Source organism: Drosophila takahashii, chromosome 3L (genome assembly GCF_030179915.1).
Source record: "Drosophila takahashii strain IR98-3 E-12201 chromosome 3L, DtakHiC1v2, whole genome shotgun sequence".
In the NCBI taxonomy this organism is placed as follows: domain Eukaryota; kingdom Metazoa; phylum Arthropoda; class Insecta; order Diptera; family Drosophilidae; genus Drosophila; species Drosophila takahashii.
Genome location: NC_091680.1, coordinates 26,141,331 through 26,159,137, shown reverse-complemented (window position 1 = coordinate 26,159,137; position 17,807 = coordinate 26,141,331). Strand labels below are relative to the sequence as shown.

Sequence of the window (17,807 nt, the reverse complement as noted above, 5' to 3'; positions counted from 1 at the left end):
CATTTTCCAGTCCCTTTCTGTCACATTCTTCACAAGCGTCAATTCTCTTCTACTTGTGCAGACGACCGGACTCAAATCTGAACTTCATTTATTTCAGAGCAAACAATTTAATAAAAAGTGAAAATGTCGGAACAGAAATTCGCGCCAAACTTCGAAGAGTACCTTATCTGTCCGTACGACAGTGTGCATCGAATTATGCCAATTAGGCTTACCTATCATTTGACAAGGTGCGCGAAGAATTTTCCGGCTGCCAAAATGGTCAGATGCCCCTTCAACTCGACCCATTTGCATTCGGTGGCCAACATGCAGGTGGGTACTAAGCCAATCCAATATCCGAAACGAATAAAGGTACTCATGCTCATATATTTTAATGGCATTCTCGATTTTGCAGAAACATGTCATTGAGTGCCCGGACAGATCGTCGATGGAGCGATACAAGCTGCCAGACATGCTGCCCCCCGCTGAACCGCGTCCAGTTGGTTTAGTAGTGGAGACCACTGAGGATTGGGATGCTGAGCCGCCGGCCCCGACGTACAACCCGAAGAGCTACTGCGACAAGGAGTTTGTCATCCGCAATCCCCAGGGTGCTCCGCCGGCGGCTCGACGCCAATTTCGCGAAAACGAACGTCGGCGTTTCAGGGAGAACAATCAGTTCTAACTATCAATCTTCACCATATACAAGTATTACTGTATACATCCATATGTAAAACCCTAACATATAGCCCTCTTTTTAAGTTTTTCATAGAAACTAATGTAATTTAATACATTTGTAAAGAGGAGTGTTGAATCGTCGGATTTATTTTTTTTTGTTTGCTTTAGGTCAGCAAATATTTTTAAGTATCATTTCTTTCTTCTATTGAACAGAACAGCTATTCCACTGTTTATTCCAGGAAACCGTAAAAACAGAAACATTTGATGCTTTTACTTTCATTTTCTTTTATACTTTTTTGTCGTTTGCACTTTGGCGCCTCATGGAAAAGAACCGCTAGGTCGCGTCGTTGCCACTCTGTCGTCCGATAGTTGGTCGGCCTTTAACGAAAATTGAAAACAAGGAAATACAAAATATAATTTAAAATCATGTTATTAAAACTTTTGATACATTGAAAAAATATATGTTTATTTGAATTTAGAATTTAATGTAAAACCAATAATAAAATAAAAGAAAAGTAACTGTTTTTTCTTAAATATTTTTTTGTTTGCTGCTCCGTTTAATGATTCGATGGTAATAACATTTATTATAGTATCTACAAAAATAAGGCTTGTGGACGGAAATGCCCTAGTTTTATTACGATATCCGTCCTCCGGAGGAAAATATATGGACAAAGAGAGAAAGAAATACAAAATACTTCCAGCGATTTGTACAAACTTCTTCCCGTCTCTTACTAGCAAATGTACTTACAGTCAGTCAAAAAAGTATTCGTTGCGAGGTGGTCCATAAACAAATTGAGTTTTTTTTAACAAACGCAACATATTAATTATTTTATTAATTTTTTGAGTTTCAACACGTATTCAAAATAAATATAATAAAAAAATGAACAAAAAGAAGGTTCATAAAGGATTAAATAAAATAAAATTAAAAAATAACGTCTCACAAAAGGGTTCGTTTGGCATGGCATTATTCCGAAGTACCTTAAGATTTTTAAACTATTAAACATCTTCAAATAAGAATTATAGACCCGGAACAACCATTCCAACTTCTCCGGGATTGAGTCTCCGCTAAATTGACCAAGGTTTCCCACCACTTGGGTAGTTTATTTTTTGTGGTTATTTTTAGCACGACTCTCACGCTCCGAAGTCAAGTTTAACGGTCGAACTGCGGTCACACTGCTTGCATCACCTCAGTAAAATCCAGCGTCTGTAAATTGTTAAAATAATTTTGCTATTGAATCGCCTTGAGAATTTCAGTCACCGTCGCTCCATATATAAACTCGTGTAACGTAACAGCCTGATTTAGCCGAGAAGCCGAGCATTTCCCCCAATCGGTTGCGTTGCGAATAGCAGTGAGGTCCGCTAATTGGCAAAACCGATTCGATTCCAGGGAAGGAGACGCATAAGCAGAAGGGTGAAGAACAAAGTGAGGAGGAAAACAACAGTTAATCGTCAAATTTTACAGGAAAAGGTGAGCAACTACGCCTTGCACACACACACATTCATTCGCAACGACACACTCACACTGGCCTTATCGCCTGCGTATTGGTGTATATAAAAAATTAAAACAATATTTGCACATCCGATTATTACTATAATAATTCGCGTCCATATATTAACAAGTGTGCGTGCGGCTGCCCTGGATTTGCGTGCCTGTGTGTGTGACGAAATGCAATTTTATCTTGGCATTTTGCGCGCCTCCGAAATTCGTTGCCCCTGTGATTCTGCTTTCCACCTACCTCCCATTTTCCATTTCCCATGTCGCCATTTTCGCACCTTCGCTAATCTCAATCCAATTTCTGACTTGCTTTTGCCCCAGAAGGCAGTCCACGATGAGCTCCGCGGAGGAAAACAGCAACAGCCCGGCCACCACGCCCCAGGACAACGAGGCCGCCGAGCAGGCCAACCTCACGGATCTCGAGAAGATCGAGGAGGAGAAGCTCAAGTCCAAGTATCCCAGCGGAATGCGCGTGCCCGGCGGACACTCGGCTTTCCTACAGAAAAGGCTGCAGAAGGGGGTGAGTGCCTGGGATCCAATTCAGTAGTTTCAGATAGTCGCGTAGCTTTCGGCGTTGTAATAAACCCATTCCTAATAAGGTGTAACATAGTAATGGGGTTTTGAAATCAATCTTTAAAATTCTCCTTTAAAGTATATTCATAATTAAAATTAAACATGGTATAAGGGCACCTCCAACGAAAAATTCGGCAGACCAACCGAACGGTAATAAAAAACATTTCCATCGGTGTGTCATAGAAAATCCCATTCCTCCAAGTATCGACCGACATTTATTAGGAATTCGGTAACAAGAGACTGAGCATTATGGGTTTTTACATTTATAAGAATATTAGCTTCCTAAGACATTTAAACATTTCGCTATCCGCACTCTAATACATTATTAAATTCTACCCCACAGCAAAAGTTCTTCGACTCGGGAGACTACCAGATGGCCAAGCAGAAGGGTGGCGGCGTCAAGCAGGTCTTTGCCAACAAGGTTACCACCGGGGAGGCCATTCCCACGCCCGAAACCGTGCCGGCGCGCAAGACTTCGATCATCCAACCCTGTAACAAGTTCCCGGCGACGAGCTAATTTACTCACCTCTCACGTCTACTCTATCCACAACCTCAACTGCAGCATGTTCCCCGTTCCCACTTCAAATGCTCTATATGCCTAATTTTAAAGAAACCCCTAATGCTAAGATGGCTGCTGCCGGATTGTGCAGGCATTTCGCGAAGGTCTAAACTGAATTTGTAGCTCCCCGTTCCGTTTCCCCCTAAACTTTAAACGCCAACCGCACTGGCCAATCTCAAGATCCCGTAATCAGTCCAACTCTCAGGCCGGGGAAGCGAAGATAGCGAGCCGAGCAGCGCGAAATTTTTTGCAACAGTTATATATATCTCTATCTCCGTAACATTAACATAACTTACCCTGATCGTACGTAGCTGTAAGTATTACGAGCATAATAAATTTAAGTTGGAGCCACCCACAAACATACTGTTCTCGTACATTACAGGGATTCCCTCAACTTCTTATAATTTACTTTGGCCTAATAGTTTTCAAAAATCATCCATATTAAATGGAAAATATTTCAATTTTAAAGAGCACCCAATCATAAGCTGTTGAAGGAATTTCTCTGAGTAAAATAGGTATCTGCTGCTTGCAGAGTTAAATTTTTGATGCGAAAGCCAAACTGTCGAGTTAAAATCAATTTGTAAAACCAGCAGAGCTAAAATAAATGTATGTACGTACTACTTAAAAATGTGATGATTTCCTGGGCGCTAATCTAACAACTGAATCTGAAGATGTGCCATACAAATGTTTACCTAAATGATAAGTGTCTGAGTGGCAATGCGCCTAATTAGTTCGAAAACATTCGGATGAGGGAATTTGTTATCCAAATTGGCTAGTAAAAAATATAAACAACTGAAATAACGGGATAGTTATATCTTTGATTCTTAAATAACACCAAATTATATTATTTGTCGAATGTGTTAATTTCCACTATATGAGCCTTCTCGTGCCCTATATGACTGCCCGATTTGAAGTTAAGGGCCGATTTCTAATAGTCATGATACCATTTGTCATTGTGTTTTGGAAAAATGTAGTAACTAAATATCATAATTGCTTTTATATAACACTGAAAGTTGAAGTTTTAATCAATAATTGCTTTTAATAATTAAAATGTTCTAATATTTTTTACCCAGAAAATCATTTTTTGTCCCACAGTGAAACGGATTCAATCAAAGTTTTAAACCATAATCCATTTCCGCAAATGTCCTTTTCCAAGTTCTTCACCAGTTGTTGTTGTTGTTGTTGTTCTTTTAATAATCGATAACTTCCGGGAAAAACATCGGCAGTATTAAATTACTGAAACTATCGATAGTCTTAAATAAACATCAATTTGGTTTCAGCTCTAGAAGGAAGGAGCAGCGGTGATAAAACGAGAAAAATTGAAGTTTGAATGCAATTTTTCCGCCTTAAATAGCATCTGGAATGCACTTCGCGATAAGCTCCGTACCGCCTAACATTTTCCGAAGTTCGCGAGCGGGAAAAAGCAGCGCCAAGACGAGAGAACACGCTGAAATGTAGATGTCCACGAGCAGCCGCAGCAGCAGCAATAACAAAAGCAAAAGTGAAATTAGCGCCGCCAGGGAAGTGCAAGTGGCCAAGCAAACGGCGGCGCCATGGAAAATCTCAAGATAAGCGATAAACTGTTCGAGGATGTGATTTACTATGTGCTGGGAAACTTGGACGAAGAGGTAAATCTGCAAAACGAATCTTCCGCTGTTGCTGTACTTGCATTGTGCGTGTGTGAGTGTGCGTGCGTCTGTGCTCGACCGCACAGGGTGGCTCGGAGTGCGGGCGGACAGGGTGACCCGGGCACCTTGCCAAATGCGCGCCATAAATGTTGCCGGCAAATTGCCGTGTGTGTGTTTGTGTATTTGAGGTTGTATTGGTGCGAAATCAACTGATTTTGTTTTGGTTTTTTGCGCGGCGAGCAAAAAGAAGAGATTTTAATACTCCTATGCTGTTTATCAATGAGTTGTTTCAAAATATCTCAAAATACAATTTAAAAATATTTTTAATTAGTCATTAATAGTTAATAGTGGCTCATTATAATAACTTTAATTCTTATCACTGTTAGGCCAGTTTTCTCGTCCGCATGTTAAATTTAAAGTAGGATTTAAATCTTGAAAATGTATGGGAATTCAAATTTTAAAGTTTCTTCTTTTTAATAATATGATTATTAATATCTATGCATTTTATTAATTACTATGATTTTTGCAGATCGAACGCTTTCTCAAAAGCGGGGGCGCGCAATCAAAGTCCTTCGTATCGGATCAGATCACGCATATGATATGCGCCTCCAACTACACCGAGGAGGAGTTGTCCATGAACCTGGACCTGTACAGCGCCATTCCCGTGACGGAGCAATGGATCGTGCACAGCGCCAAACTGGGCCGAATGGCTTCGACGAAGGCCTTCGATCCGAGTCCCAATCAGATGCGGCTCATGCGCGGCATACGGGTGGCCATCACCAACGTGGTGGCCGGTGATCGGAGGCGCCTCTACGCCATGCTGACCTACCACGGTGCCGTCGTGACGCACAGCTTCGGGGCCACCAACACGCATCTGGTATGCGGAGCTGCCAACGGCGGCATCTACAACAAGGCGCTGGCGCTGCCCAAGAATGCCATCATCATCGTCACACCTGACTGGGTGACGGACAGTCTAAAGTACAAGAACTGCATGCCGGTGGAGAACTATCATCCCAGATTACTTAAGCCCATTGAAAAGCAAAGAACGCAGAAGCAGCAGGCCACTCAGCAGCAGCAGCAGATGCAGCAACAACAATTGCAACACCAGCAACAGCTGCATCAACAGCAGCAGCAACAACAACAGCAGCAGCAGCAACAACAACAGCAGCAGCAGCAGCAACAACAGCTACAACAACAGATTATCCAGCAGCAGACTACTGCTACATCCACACTCTCAGATATCCTTGGCTTTGGCGAGGACAGCGCAGCTGCCAAGAGTATCGCGAGTATCAAGTCTCAGCTGCAAGCCTCCGCCGAACAAATCCAACAGCAACAGCTGCCCGTGCCCGCCCAGCAGCAGGTGGTATTTGTGCGCCCCCAGCCACAGGCCCAGAAGCCAGCCCAACAGCAATCCCCGCACCAGCTGCAACAAGGCGGTCCTCAGGCACCTGGACCAGCAACACACCCGCAGCAGCACCAACAACAACAGCTAATAATTCAGCAGCAAAAGATTATACCCGCCAATCTGCAGCAACAGCCACCAAATCAGCAGCAGATCAAAAATATCCTGCAGCAGCAGAGGCAGTTGAAAAATACGCAGCAGCAGCAGTCTCAGCAGCAGCAACAGCAACAAATTCAAATGATTCAGCAGCAACAGCAGCAGCAGCAGCAGACTCTCATGCAGCAGGAGCAACCGCAGCATCCGCAGGCACTTCCACAGCAGCACCCACAGCCCCTCCCACAGCAGCTCCCTCAGCCCCTTCCACAGCAGCACCCACAACAACATCCACAGCAGCACGCCCAGCAACTTCAACAACAGCAGCAGTCGCCCAGAATGCCGACAACTCCAACAGGCCGGCATACACCACGAACACCATCCACAACGCCTCAGCCTGTTCAGTCTCCGCAGCACCATCAGCAGATAGTGCAACAGCAGGTGGGTCAGCAGCAAGTGGGTCAGCAGCAGACGATAGTGCAGCAGCAGCAAATAGTTCAACAGCAAGTTGTTCAGCAGCCGCAACAACAATCCGTACCCGTTTCGCCGCAAATGATACACCAACACCTAATGCGGCAGCAACAGATTTTGAACCAGAATCAAATGCAGCTGCAGCAAATCGTGCAAAGCGGACAAGCGTTGACCCCACAACAGCAGCAGCAGCAAAGACAAATTCAGCAACAGCTTCAACAAGTCCTGCAGAACCAACAACAATTGCAGATGCAAATGCAGCAGCAACAACAGCAGCAGCAGCAGAATTTGCAGCAACAACAGTCCCCACGGATGGTGCAAAACCGTTCGCCAGTTATGCCGCCAAGTACGCCCTCGCCATCGTTGCAGCAGCAGCAACAGCAGCATCATGCTACTAGCAATATGTTGCCACCACAGTCACCGCGCCAACTGCAATCGCCAGCTCCACAGATGACTCCGCCGCCTCCGCCCTCGCCGCAGAGCGCCCAACAACATCACTTGCGCCAGCAGCAACAACAAATGCAGCAGAATCGCCAGCAGCACATGATGGGATCACCGCAGCAGCCCCCAATGATGTCCCCGCAGCAACAACAACAAATGCCCTTTCAACAGCCCGTCCATCAGCAGCAGCGCATGCAACTGCAACAGCAACAACAATTGGCCCAGCAACAACAGCAGCAGCAACAGCAACAGAGTCCGCAGCACATTTCGCCGCAGTCGCCCCAAATTTCCCAAACTCCACCAATGCAGGCCAAACTGCATCAGCATCAGGCTGTGACAGGACATTCCGCTCAGCCGCAGCCGCAGTCATTCTCCCAGCAGAAGCCCATCGACCCAACGGATCCTGTTCAAGTCGCTCAGGTGCTAAGCCGTTCTGCATTGAGCAGCAATCAGGACTCGCTAATAATGAGGCAACAACAATTGAAGCAGCAACAACAATTGCAACAGCAACAGCAAATGGCACCGCAACCACAGCAGCAGAATATTGGACAGCAGCCGCAGCAGCAACAGCAGCCACAACAACAGCACACACCGTCACCACGGCAGTCTCCACTGCAGCAACAACCTACCACGCCGACGTTGCAACAACAGCCACAGCAACAACAACAAAATCCTCAAGTAAATTATAAAACAATTATTTATTTACTTATATTTTATTTATTTATATAAAGCTAACATAGAGTATAAAACAGTGAGGAAACTAAGAACTAGGAGTACAGCTTAGGATTTCCGTTCAACAACGATGTCATATTCCGTCTGAATCACTGCCACTTTTGGTTTTTAATTGTATGGATTAGGTCAGCTTTTTGTAGAAATGTTATTTGTTGATACTTTCACCAGTTTGGTTTGCAATGGCAGTGGACTATAATATATTTTTGCTTCATTTAGTAAATTGGTGGTAGGTGTTGGATTAAAAGCTTTAATATATGGAAACTATATGAGAATATTCTAGTAGGAGTGAGGTCGTAAGTTGGGAAACTTTGAGCGTGACACCCGTTTTGCATACAAAAAGGCCTCAGCCTGACAAAGGTTGTTATTTAATTTAATTGTTATTTGGTCTATAAAAATTTTCTAAAATTTTTGAGTACGTTTGGTATTAGTTTTCTTTTTTATTTGTTGCTTTTAAAGCTAAAACACTAAGCTTTCGCTTGGTACCTAACACGTGAAGTTTTATAAGCTTATGACCAAATATCAGATCAAAAACAAAAGGTGTTCCAACCTACAGACCTCTCCCCTTCAAATCTGATTTTTGAGTTTCGCGTAGCCTTTAAGCGGTTTGGGAGCGCTAAATATGTTTAAGATGAGAATAAATTTCATGAATTAGATAAGAGAGAATGTGTTGGTGCTGTATTTTTTGAAGGTCAGGTGCTTGATGATTAGGCGTTATCTTTTCGTTATTTATAGGGGCAATTTACTTGATGTTTGGGGGTTGTATTTACGTTATATATAGGGGTTATTTAGGCGTTACATTTTTATACTCGTAGAGTAAAAGGGTATATTGTACTCGTTCAAAAGTATGTAACTGGTAGAAGGAAGCGTTTCCGGCCTTTAGTCTATATTCTTGATCAGGATCACTAGCCGAGTCGATTTAGCCATATCTGTTTGTCTGTATGAATGCTGAGCAAGCAGTTGCTTTACTGCATGAATTTCTTGATCTCTCTCCCACTTCCTTTGGCTGAGTAATTCGACTATAGCTTTCTTTGTTGTTTTATAGCTGTACCAGTTGTATCTAGTTCCTAGGATTGTTGTCTAGTTTGTTAATGGGATGTTTAGTGCTGGTTAATTTTTTGGATTCGCAATTGTACTTGCGACAAACTTAATTTATTTCTTAGCAAAGATTAATAAACTTTTCTATTTAGCAAATTCAGCAACAGCAGCCACAACAACAACAACAGCAGGTCCTGACACAGCAACAACCCCAGCCTGGACAACAGCAACAAGTTATCACCCAGCGCCACGTTATTAACACATCCACGGCACAAGGACAACAAATCATTCAAAGCCATATGTCTTTGGCTCTGCAGAAGCAGCAGCAAATGTTGCAGGTTCAACAACAGACACAACAGCCGCAGCAGCAACAACAGCAGCTACCTCAAGTGCAGCAAATTCCCTCGGCGCAGCAGCAACAGCAGCAGCTTCCCCAGCAGCAGCTACCGCAACAGCACGCGCAGCAACAAGTACAATTTACACAGCAGCAGCAAATTGCTCTTGGAGCTGGTGGTCAAGTGCGAATAATTCAGCAGACGATACAGCGTCCACCAACCAATGTCCAGCAACAACAACAGGTTCCACAACAACAACAACAACAGATTATTGGCCAATTTCCACAACAACAGCAACTGCAACAACAACCTCAGCAGGTATGCTTATTCAATATTTTAAGTATCTAATTTTCAGGCGCTATTTTAGAATACATTTTAGATTTCAATTTTTATTTCTTTAGAATTGCTCTCGTGGCAAATTGATAAATTAAAATTCAACTCAAACAATATATATATTTTATATTGTGAACTTATTTAGTTTACTTTCTTGCATTGAGTTTATTCTTATTACTTTTCACAGCAAAATTTATAAAAGTAGATGTTCTTCTCACTTCTTGAAGTTATTGAATGTCTTTTGCTAAAGCCTCAATTACAACTCGAAAAATATAACTGTTATTTCTGACTACTTAGTCGTTTAACCATAGAACCTATCTAACTCTAGTGAACTATTTTATACTGATTTTTTTGTTCGAGCTTGTAGATATTTTAAACGTGTTTAACGTATTTGAAATAGTTATACCCGTTACTCGTAGAGTAAAAGGGTATATTAGATTCGTGCAAAAGTATGTAACAGGTAGAAGGAAGCGTTTCCGACCCTATAAACTATATATATTCTTGATCAGGATCACTAGCCGAGTCGATCTAGCCATGTCCGTCTGTCCGTCTGTCCGTCTGTCCGTCTGTCTGTCCGTCTGTCTGTCTGTATGAACGCTGAGATCTCGGAAACTATAAAAGCTAGAAGATTGACATTTTGCATGCAGATTCTAGGAGTTCCTACGCAGCGCAAGTTTGTTTCAAAAGGGTGCCACGCCCCCTCTAACGCCCACAATCGCTTATATACGATTTTAAAAATTTCAATATTTCGGAAAAGTAAAAATGCAGTTTTATTGTGTTTATCAATACCTATCGAAATGTAGAAGAAAGTTTTTAAATCGGACCATTCGTTAAAAAGTTACGGCGGATCAAAGTTTAACCCACGAGTTAAGCCAATTATCTCCTTCGCTCTCCCTTTAGCTGAGTAACGGGTATCTGATAGTCGGGGCACTCGACTATAGCGTTCTCTCTTGTTTTTCTTAATTTTTTGGTAATAAACATTTTTATTTATTTTTATTATCGTAGCAACAAATTCTTGGAGTTCAGCAGCCACAACAGCAGCAGCAGCAGCAACAAAAAACATTTATTATTAGTCAGCAGCACTTCAATCAACTTAGCGTGCAACAGCAGCAGCAAATTTTGGCTCAAAATCCGCAAAGCCAAAACGTTTACGTGGTCAATCAGACCCAACAGCAACTTGTGCAGCAGCAACAAATGTTGCAGCAGCAGCAGATTATACCGCAGCAGCAACAACAGCAAAGGATGCAAATGCAGCAGCCGCAACAGATTGTTGTGAATCAGCAAATTCTAAGCGATCCGCAGCGCTTGCAGTACCTACAACAACAGCAGTTGATGCAAAAGCAACAGCAACAGCAGCAGCAACAACAGCAGCTAGTGGGACCGCAACAGCAACAAATCCTTATACAACAGCAGCAGGCCCCCCAACAGCAGCAGATATTGCAGCAGAAGCTTTCCAACGATCCCCAACAGCAACAACAAATAATGCAGCTTATCACGCAACAACTTCCGCAACGCACGCCGCCACCTCAACAGCAACAACAACAACAACTGCTGCTGCAGCAATCTCCGCAACACCATCAGCAAATGCCACAACAGCATTGGTCGCCCCAGGTCAGTGCATTTAAAGCCCAAAATAGAATATTAATTGTTTATTTTAATTACTGTTGTATTAATCTTAAGTTTTAAAAAATGGTATATATTTAAATCAGACGATCAAATGTAGATCAAAATTTTCTTATTTCTATATGGGTTAATGGCAATCCTGGATAATTTTGGCCAAATAATTGTATCGTATGACCTTGGCTTAATTTATGTTTAAATGTTTATCAAAAATGCTAAGTAGGGGAGAGTGGGGGAATTTCGTCAGCATTTTTTCAAAGCTATTTTTTGTCCATCTTGAGACACGTTATCATATTTCTATTTTTATTGTTGAATGCGGTTATCACCTAGCTTAAAAATGTGACATTCCCCTATTTTTTTAATTACCTTGGGGATTTATAAAAAATTAAAAAGTAAAACCAATATACTGGGGCAATCTCGCCACATAGGGGGGTAGAATCGCCACACAACTGGGGAAATTTCGTCACCTGAAAAATGTAGGGAACTTTACGCCTGTAAGTATGCTACACTGATCAAGCGTACCATTTTTGTTGACGTCCTATATTTGTTGCTGCTGCCGGTAGTCTGTTCGTTAGCCAGCTCGTCAAATAAAAAAATATGTATTCAAAATAGGTCCGAATATACAATAAGCATAGGGTGGCGAAATTTCCCCAGACAGTACTTTTTTAGAAATAATTATTTTTCTTCCGAAATTAGGCGCGAAGTTAAAAATCACTAACGCAGAAATGCACATTATAGCACTGTGTATTATATAAAAAATCGTGTATCTTATTCCTTTTGAATTGTGGCATACAGAAAAAATTTCGTCGAGAACTAAATGTAGCTTTTGAACTGTTAAAACACATTTAATATTATAGCTTAATTATCTTGGCCTTCTGTGCAAAACAAATGCATTGGTTGTGTCTGGCCGTCTTGAAGGACTAAAACAAAAAAATTATATATTTTTACGACTTATGGATTCCGAGATATTGCAGATGACGAAATTGCCCCTGTGACGAAATTCCCCCACTCTCCCCTAAGCAAAAATAAGGAAAATATTATAATTATTATTAAATTATAAATTATTTAAAAAAAAGGAACTTAATACGAAGAAAAATTTAGATTTGTTGTCTTTCTTTTTAAACATTCTATCTCATCCTTCTTCGCTTCTGTAATTGTATATTAACGTATATTTCCTTTATTTCTTTCAGAGCCCTGCTGGCGGTCAGGTGGCCCCCAGTACTCCAGGAACTCCGGGGATGCAATCCCCGTTGTCCAGCGTACCAACCACGCCGCAGCCGCAAACACAGCAGCAATTTGTCCCGCGTGGGTTGCGCCCGCAAACCTCTTGGCCCGGTCAGGCACAGCAGCAGCAACCTCAACCTCCTCAGCAACAGCAACAGATCGTCCTGCCGCCACCCCAACAACAACAACAACAGCAGCAACAGGCACAGGTTGGCCAACAACAACAGCTGGTACTGCAGCAGCCCCAGCAACAGAAAATAGTGGTGGATGAGAAAACACACACGCATCTCATGTCGTTGGATGTTCACAAGAGAGCAGAATACATCGCCAAGTTAAATCAGCAAAATCAGCAAAACAAACCACGGGTAATGCTGCGGCAGCAGGTTGCCTACCAGCCACGACCCGGAGCACCGGGAAACATAGTCTCAACACGACATGCCGGTCCTGTTCCTCCCGGTCACATTATTGTCCAACAGCAAATGCCACCTGGATTAACGCAACAGCAACAGGTGCTCTGGCTGCAGGCACAACAAGGCAAACGTCAGGTTGTCGTACGCGCCGGAACTTCTGGCCTGAGTCCCATTCAGCAGCAGCCGGGAGTGGGACCTCCGCAGCAGCAGCAGTCGCCGCAGCAGCAGGCTTTTAATCCTAATGATCCCAACCAGCAAATGCTGATGCAGCGCCAACAGTTGCGAGTACAGCAGATTCCCATCCAGCAGCAGGGACCTCAGCAGCTCGGGAAGCAAACGGTGCAGCTCATGACTGGGCCCAACGGGCAGCTGATCGAGCAACAGACGATCGTCCAACAGCCGCAGCAGCAGTCCGCTCCGGGCACGCCCACCACTCCAGGCGCTGGGGGCGTTCTTCCCGGAAATGCCAACATAATGACACAAACCCTGGTCATGACATCAACAAGTGAGTATAAATAATACAGCCCATTACTCTGGCCCAAAATTGTTATACCCTGGCAGAAGGTATAATGATCTCAGTCAGAAGTTGACAGGCAGTGAAGGAGACGTTCCGACCCTACAAAGTATACATATTCTTGATCAGCATCACTAGAATAATCGATGTAGCCATGTCTGTCCGATCCTTCGCGAACTACTTTCCATTTTGAAGCTATCGGGATGAAACTTCCCAAAAATCTTATTTCTATTGCAAATAGTATAACCCTCGGAAGCAGTCCGATCGACAACTATATCCTATATCGGTCGTAGGAGAGATCGGAGAAATAATGGGAGAATATTAATGTTGTTTTTTTTTTTAATAAATTCTTTTACTCTTGGGAATATCATTTTTTAAATATTTCTGAGTTTTGAAAAATTAATGTCAAAATATTACCAAAAATGAGAATAAATTTCAATTTAATCTTTTTGTAATTTGTAATAATCTGCAAGGGTATATAAACTTCAGCTTTCCGAAGTTGTCTTTCTTTTTGTTTTATTTAGAATTAAGCACACTCAAAAATTGTATGTTGGTCATTTAGACGATTTATTCTTATTTCTATTGGTTTATTGCTTTAAAGCATGAAAATATAAAATAATTAGAGTATTCAAAATATTTGATATTTATAATTAAAGGAAATAAAATAAATTGCATTTGTCTTTGGACGAGTTAGTGGTATAGTAAAGAATATTTATAGATATGCTGTTCGTTCTACTCTTCTAACAATAGTTTGTTACTTATTAACTCGCATTTTTTACACAGCTCCTGATGGTCAGCCGCAACAAACACCGCAGCAAATGAACCTGAAGACCAAGACGGCACTGGCCAACATGCTAAGTAATCGGTTAGGAAACAATGGAGCTCAGACACCGCAGCAGCAACTAATTCAACTGCCCGATGGTCAGCAACAACAGCAGCCCCAGCAGCAGCAGATTGTGCAGCAGGTGGTGGTGACCGGAGCTATTCAGCAACAGCAACAACAATTGCTCCTGCAACAACAACAGCAGCAGCAGCAACAAATGGTTGTCCAACAGCAGCAGCATGTCGAACCACCATCAGCAGCTGGTGCTCTCAGAATGATGGGCCAGCAACACAGCGCCTCTGCCGGAGTGCCTGGACCTCCGCGAACTCAACAGGAGTTGCTAATGCTGCAGCAGCAACAACAACAACAGCAGCAACAACTGCTGCAACAGCAGCAAATGCGCAGAGTGGTTGCTCTTCCGCAACAACAGCAGGCACCGCAGCAGCATCTGGTCCAGCAACAGATTGTTGTCGCTCCCCCGCAGTCGCCGCAACAGCAGCAACAGATGGCTGTGGGTGTGGGCGTGGGTGTGCCGGTACAGCGGACTCCTCACGGCTACATTCAGGCCCGTCCGGGACAGCCACCGATACCGATGCCCCAGTTCTACGGTCACAATCCAAATCTAAAGCTGCCGGCTGATCTTTTCCTGGTCGGCTGCACTTTCTACATAGTGGAATACGACGAAACAGACGGCGATGAGCTCCCCATCTGGCTAGATACGATCCGGCAGTTTGGCGGTGACATCGAACGAGTCTACTGCCCCAGGGTTACCCACGTTATTTGCCGCACTCAGCGGCACGGCGTAGTGATGCAGGCGTTGCGGGATGCCAAGCGTTGCGTCACAGCCTACTGGCTAAGTGATATTTGCCTAAAGCGGCAGCTGATGCCTCCGTGGCAACCGCTGCACTTGCCTTTCCCAAGCCAGTTTGGCTATCGGAAGCCGTTAGAACGCTATATAATAACCTCCGAGGGATTTGAGGGCGAAGAGGTGGTGAGGCTGCAGCAGATGGCCGAGGAATGCGGAGCCATCTACACCTCCTATCTTTCCAAGGTGAACACTGTGGTCGTATGCAAGCAACTCGAGGGGAATAAGTTTAATGCGGCCAAGGAGTGGAACATCCCGATGGTCAATGCTCTTTGGCTGAGCGACGTCTGCATCGGCAACCTTAGTGGCCTCTCGCAATACGACAATCCCAAGTACCAGCAGTACAATCTGGTCGCTCCCTTCCGCATCGAATGCAATTTGGTGGCGCACCTGCTGAGTAAGTATATATTTAACTGATGCCTGGTAAGCTTATTTAATGGTTTTTCGTTTTATAGCTGCTTGGAAGGCGCCTATCAATCTCACACAGGAGGCGCACGAGCGGGTCAAGCGCCATCTGTCCGATCCCTATGGCAACGAGCACAAACTTAAGCGCCAGAAGATGAACTCATTTCAGCAGGAGCAACTGCCTGAGCAAATTGTGTGCCTCGAATATCCTACAACCACCAAGCCACCCAAGGTTATTTTCTCCCAGGTCGCGGATGCCGAGGCACTTAAAAAGGCAGTGTTGTAAGTAAAGCATGTTAAATAGTTCTTCAGCATTAAACTCTAACTCATATTCTTTTCTTTGCTCTTAGGATTTTGGGTGGAATTGTGGTGGACAACCCTGCAGATGCCACTCACCTGGTGATGACACGCGAGAGTCGAACCTGCAAGCTGATTCAGGCCTGCTGCCATGTGGACTATGTGCTTAAGTCGAGCTGGATTGCGGATAGTGCCAAAGCTGGTAAATTTGTGCCCACCGATTCATATCGCATACAGCACATACCGGTGGACGAGAACCTGCAGTTCAATCTGAACACTGTTCTGTGCGCACCTACGCGTTCCACGCTGTTTGCGGGAAAATACTTTCACGTGACGCCGGACGTGTTCCCAGCCCGCGAGGAAATCATACGAATGATTGAATCGTCTGGGGGCAAAGTGGAGCCAAAGCGGAGAAGCGGGGCAGCTGTGTCCGAAACACACATTCAGGCGCCCGACTCCTACTTCATAGTGACCTGCCCCACAGACATGCATCTCTGCGCCGATCTCACGCGTCACGGAAACCCAAAGTGCCACATTGTGTCCACGGAGTTCGTCATGAGCTCGATACTCAGGCAGCAGCTGGAGATTGAGCCCAACCTGATACCCTACTTGTATAACAACAACAATGTCAATAGCTGCAACAGTAACAAGTCCTAGCGCCGAGTGTTCTGGTTATTGTAGACCTGAGATGAGGTCTCAGACTTACTGTATAGTCACAAAAGAATTTATGCGACCTGTTATTTAAGTACATAAGAGTATGACAGTTAGAAAATTGAGCCGCTTCAGTTGACCAATGCAAATATTAAAAGCCTACCAACTTCTTATGATGAACCAACACGAAACTAGTCCACAGAATTCGTCAATTCATTAAGGCATGCTAGAACGGTAGAGTTTTTACGGTCTTGGGCACATCAGCATATCGGTCATTAGTAATACGTAATGCATCTTTATTTTAAGGTAATAAGTTTTCGCTTATTTTTATTCGTCTACTCTAGCTCACATTGAATTGTAAATATTTTTAAGAGAATTATCTTCTCTTTTTAATCTGCTAATATCAAACAAATAGATTGTATATTTAAAGAATGGTCGTTCCATATATCTATATATCATTTCGGAACATTTGGCAATATTTGGACGGCCCTTAGATAGCCCATTATTTAACGAAGTACATTTTGAAGAGCTCGACCGATATGTATAGAATTAGAATATATGATTGCATGTAACAAAGAACTACCTTAAATAGTGTTAGGAATAAAGATTCATACAATCATTTTATATATTTTTATAGGTTCAGGAACCTTTAGCTTGAAAAAGTCACACAAATATACACATATATTTCCTAGAGTATACGAAATGTTTCACAGAAATTGATATTGTCGGCTATTAGTATATTAAGTACTTTTCACATAGGTAAAGCCAATATTTTCCGATTTAATATTAATATTAGTTAGTCATTGTACGAAATGTATGAAAAATAAAATAATATTAATTTAAAATTATACTACGTTCAAAATTATTTTCGAATAGAGCTAAAAAGGGTATTTGAAAAATTCTTGATGTAAAGGGTACATTTACAGCAGTGCTGCCATTTTGTCCTCTTTCCGGACAGATCTGTCCTTTTTTTTAACGGCTTTATCCGGAAAAAATTTCAAACATCCCCTATCCGGAAATCTATCCTTTTTTCAAAAAAAAGGTTTTGAGTGTTATTTTTGCTAGTCGAAAGTGTATAAACCTGTTTTTATTTGCTAAAATGCCTTTTTAACCATCATTCTTACAGTTCGGCACTTAAAAATTAATTCTTTTTACAAATTATTATAGAGACGTAAAGCAGTCGATGGATTTTCTTTATAGTACGATTTTTTCTGTAGCAAAAAAAAGAGGAAAGCACTTTAAAAATTTCT

The 17,807-nt window shown here is 42.8% G+C and overlaps 3 protein-coding genes across 6 annotated transcripts; all 3 read left to right on the top strand.

The window, feature by feature from the left end:
• Positions 1–29: 29 nt before the first annotated feature.
• Positions 30–779, top strand: LOC108063157 (gametocyte-specific factor 1 homolog). The gene is made up of 2 exons (XM_017150151.3): positions 30–309; positions 392–779. The coding sequence occupies exons 1-2, from the start codon at positions 124–126 to the stop codon at positions 656–658; spliced, it is 453 nt and encodes a 150-aa protein (XP_017005640.1). The 5' UTR covers positions 30–123; the 3' UTR covers positions 659–779.
• Positions 780–1,805: 1,026 nt separating this feature from the next.
• endos (endosulfine alpha) lies at positions 1,806–3,906 on the top strand. Of its 3 annotated transcripts, XR_011418593.1 has the most exons (4): positions 1,806–2,119; positions 2,468–2,666; positions 3,063–3,591; positions 3,661–3,906. XR_011418593.1 is itself a non-coding variant. In XM_017150298.3 (3 exons), the coding sequence occupies exons 2-3, from the start codon at positions 2,481–2,483 to the stop codon at positions 3,234–3,236; spliced, it is 360 nt and encodes a 119-aa protein (XP_017005787.1). In that variant the 5' UTR covers positions 1,806–2,119; positions 2,471–2,480; the 3' UTR covers positions 3,237–3,906. The 3 variants fall into 3 exon arrangements, 2 of the variants coding, with proteins under 2 accessions (XP_017005787.1, XP_017005786.1); XM_017150298.3 differs by having other exon boundaries at positions 2,471–2,666; positions 3,063–3,906; XM_017150297.3 differs by having other exon boundaries at positions 3,063–3,906.
• A 609-nt stretch (positions 3,907–4,515) lies between these two features.
• On the top strand, positions 4,516–17,398 carry Ptip (PAX transcription activation domain interacting protein). 2 transcript variants are annotated; one of them, XM_070214690.1, is made up of 8 exons: positions 4,516–4,906; positions 5,436–7,991; positions 9,242–9,733; positions 10,754–11,359; positions 12,559–13,507; positions 14,300–15,601; positions 15,660–15,891; positions 15,960–17,398. In XM_070214690.1, exons 1-8 carry the CDS (start codon positions 4,832–4,834, stop codon positions 16,561–16,563), a joined length of 6,816 nt encoding a protein of 2,271 aa, XP_070070791.1. In that variant the 5' UTR covers positions 4,516–4,831; the 3' UTR covers positions 16,564–17,398. The 2 variants fall into 2 exon arrangements, with proteins under 2 accessions (XP_070070791.1, XP_017005741.2); XM_017150252.3 differs by having other exon boundaries at positions 4,517–4,906; positions 9,233–9,733.
• The last annotated feature ends 409 nt before the right edge of the window (positions 17,399–17,807 follow it).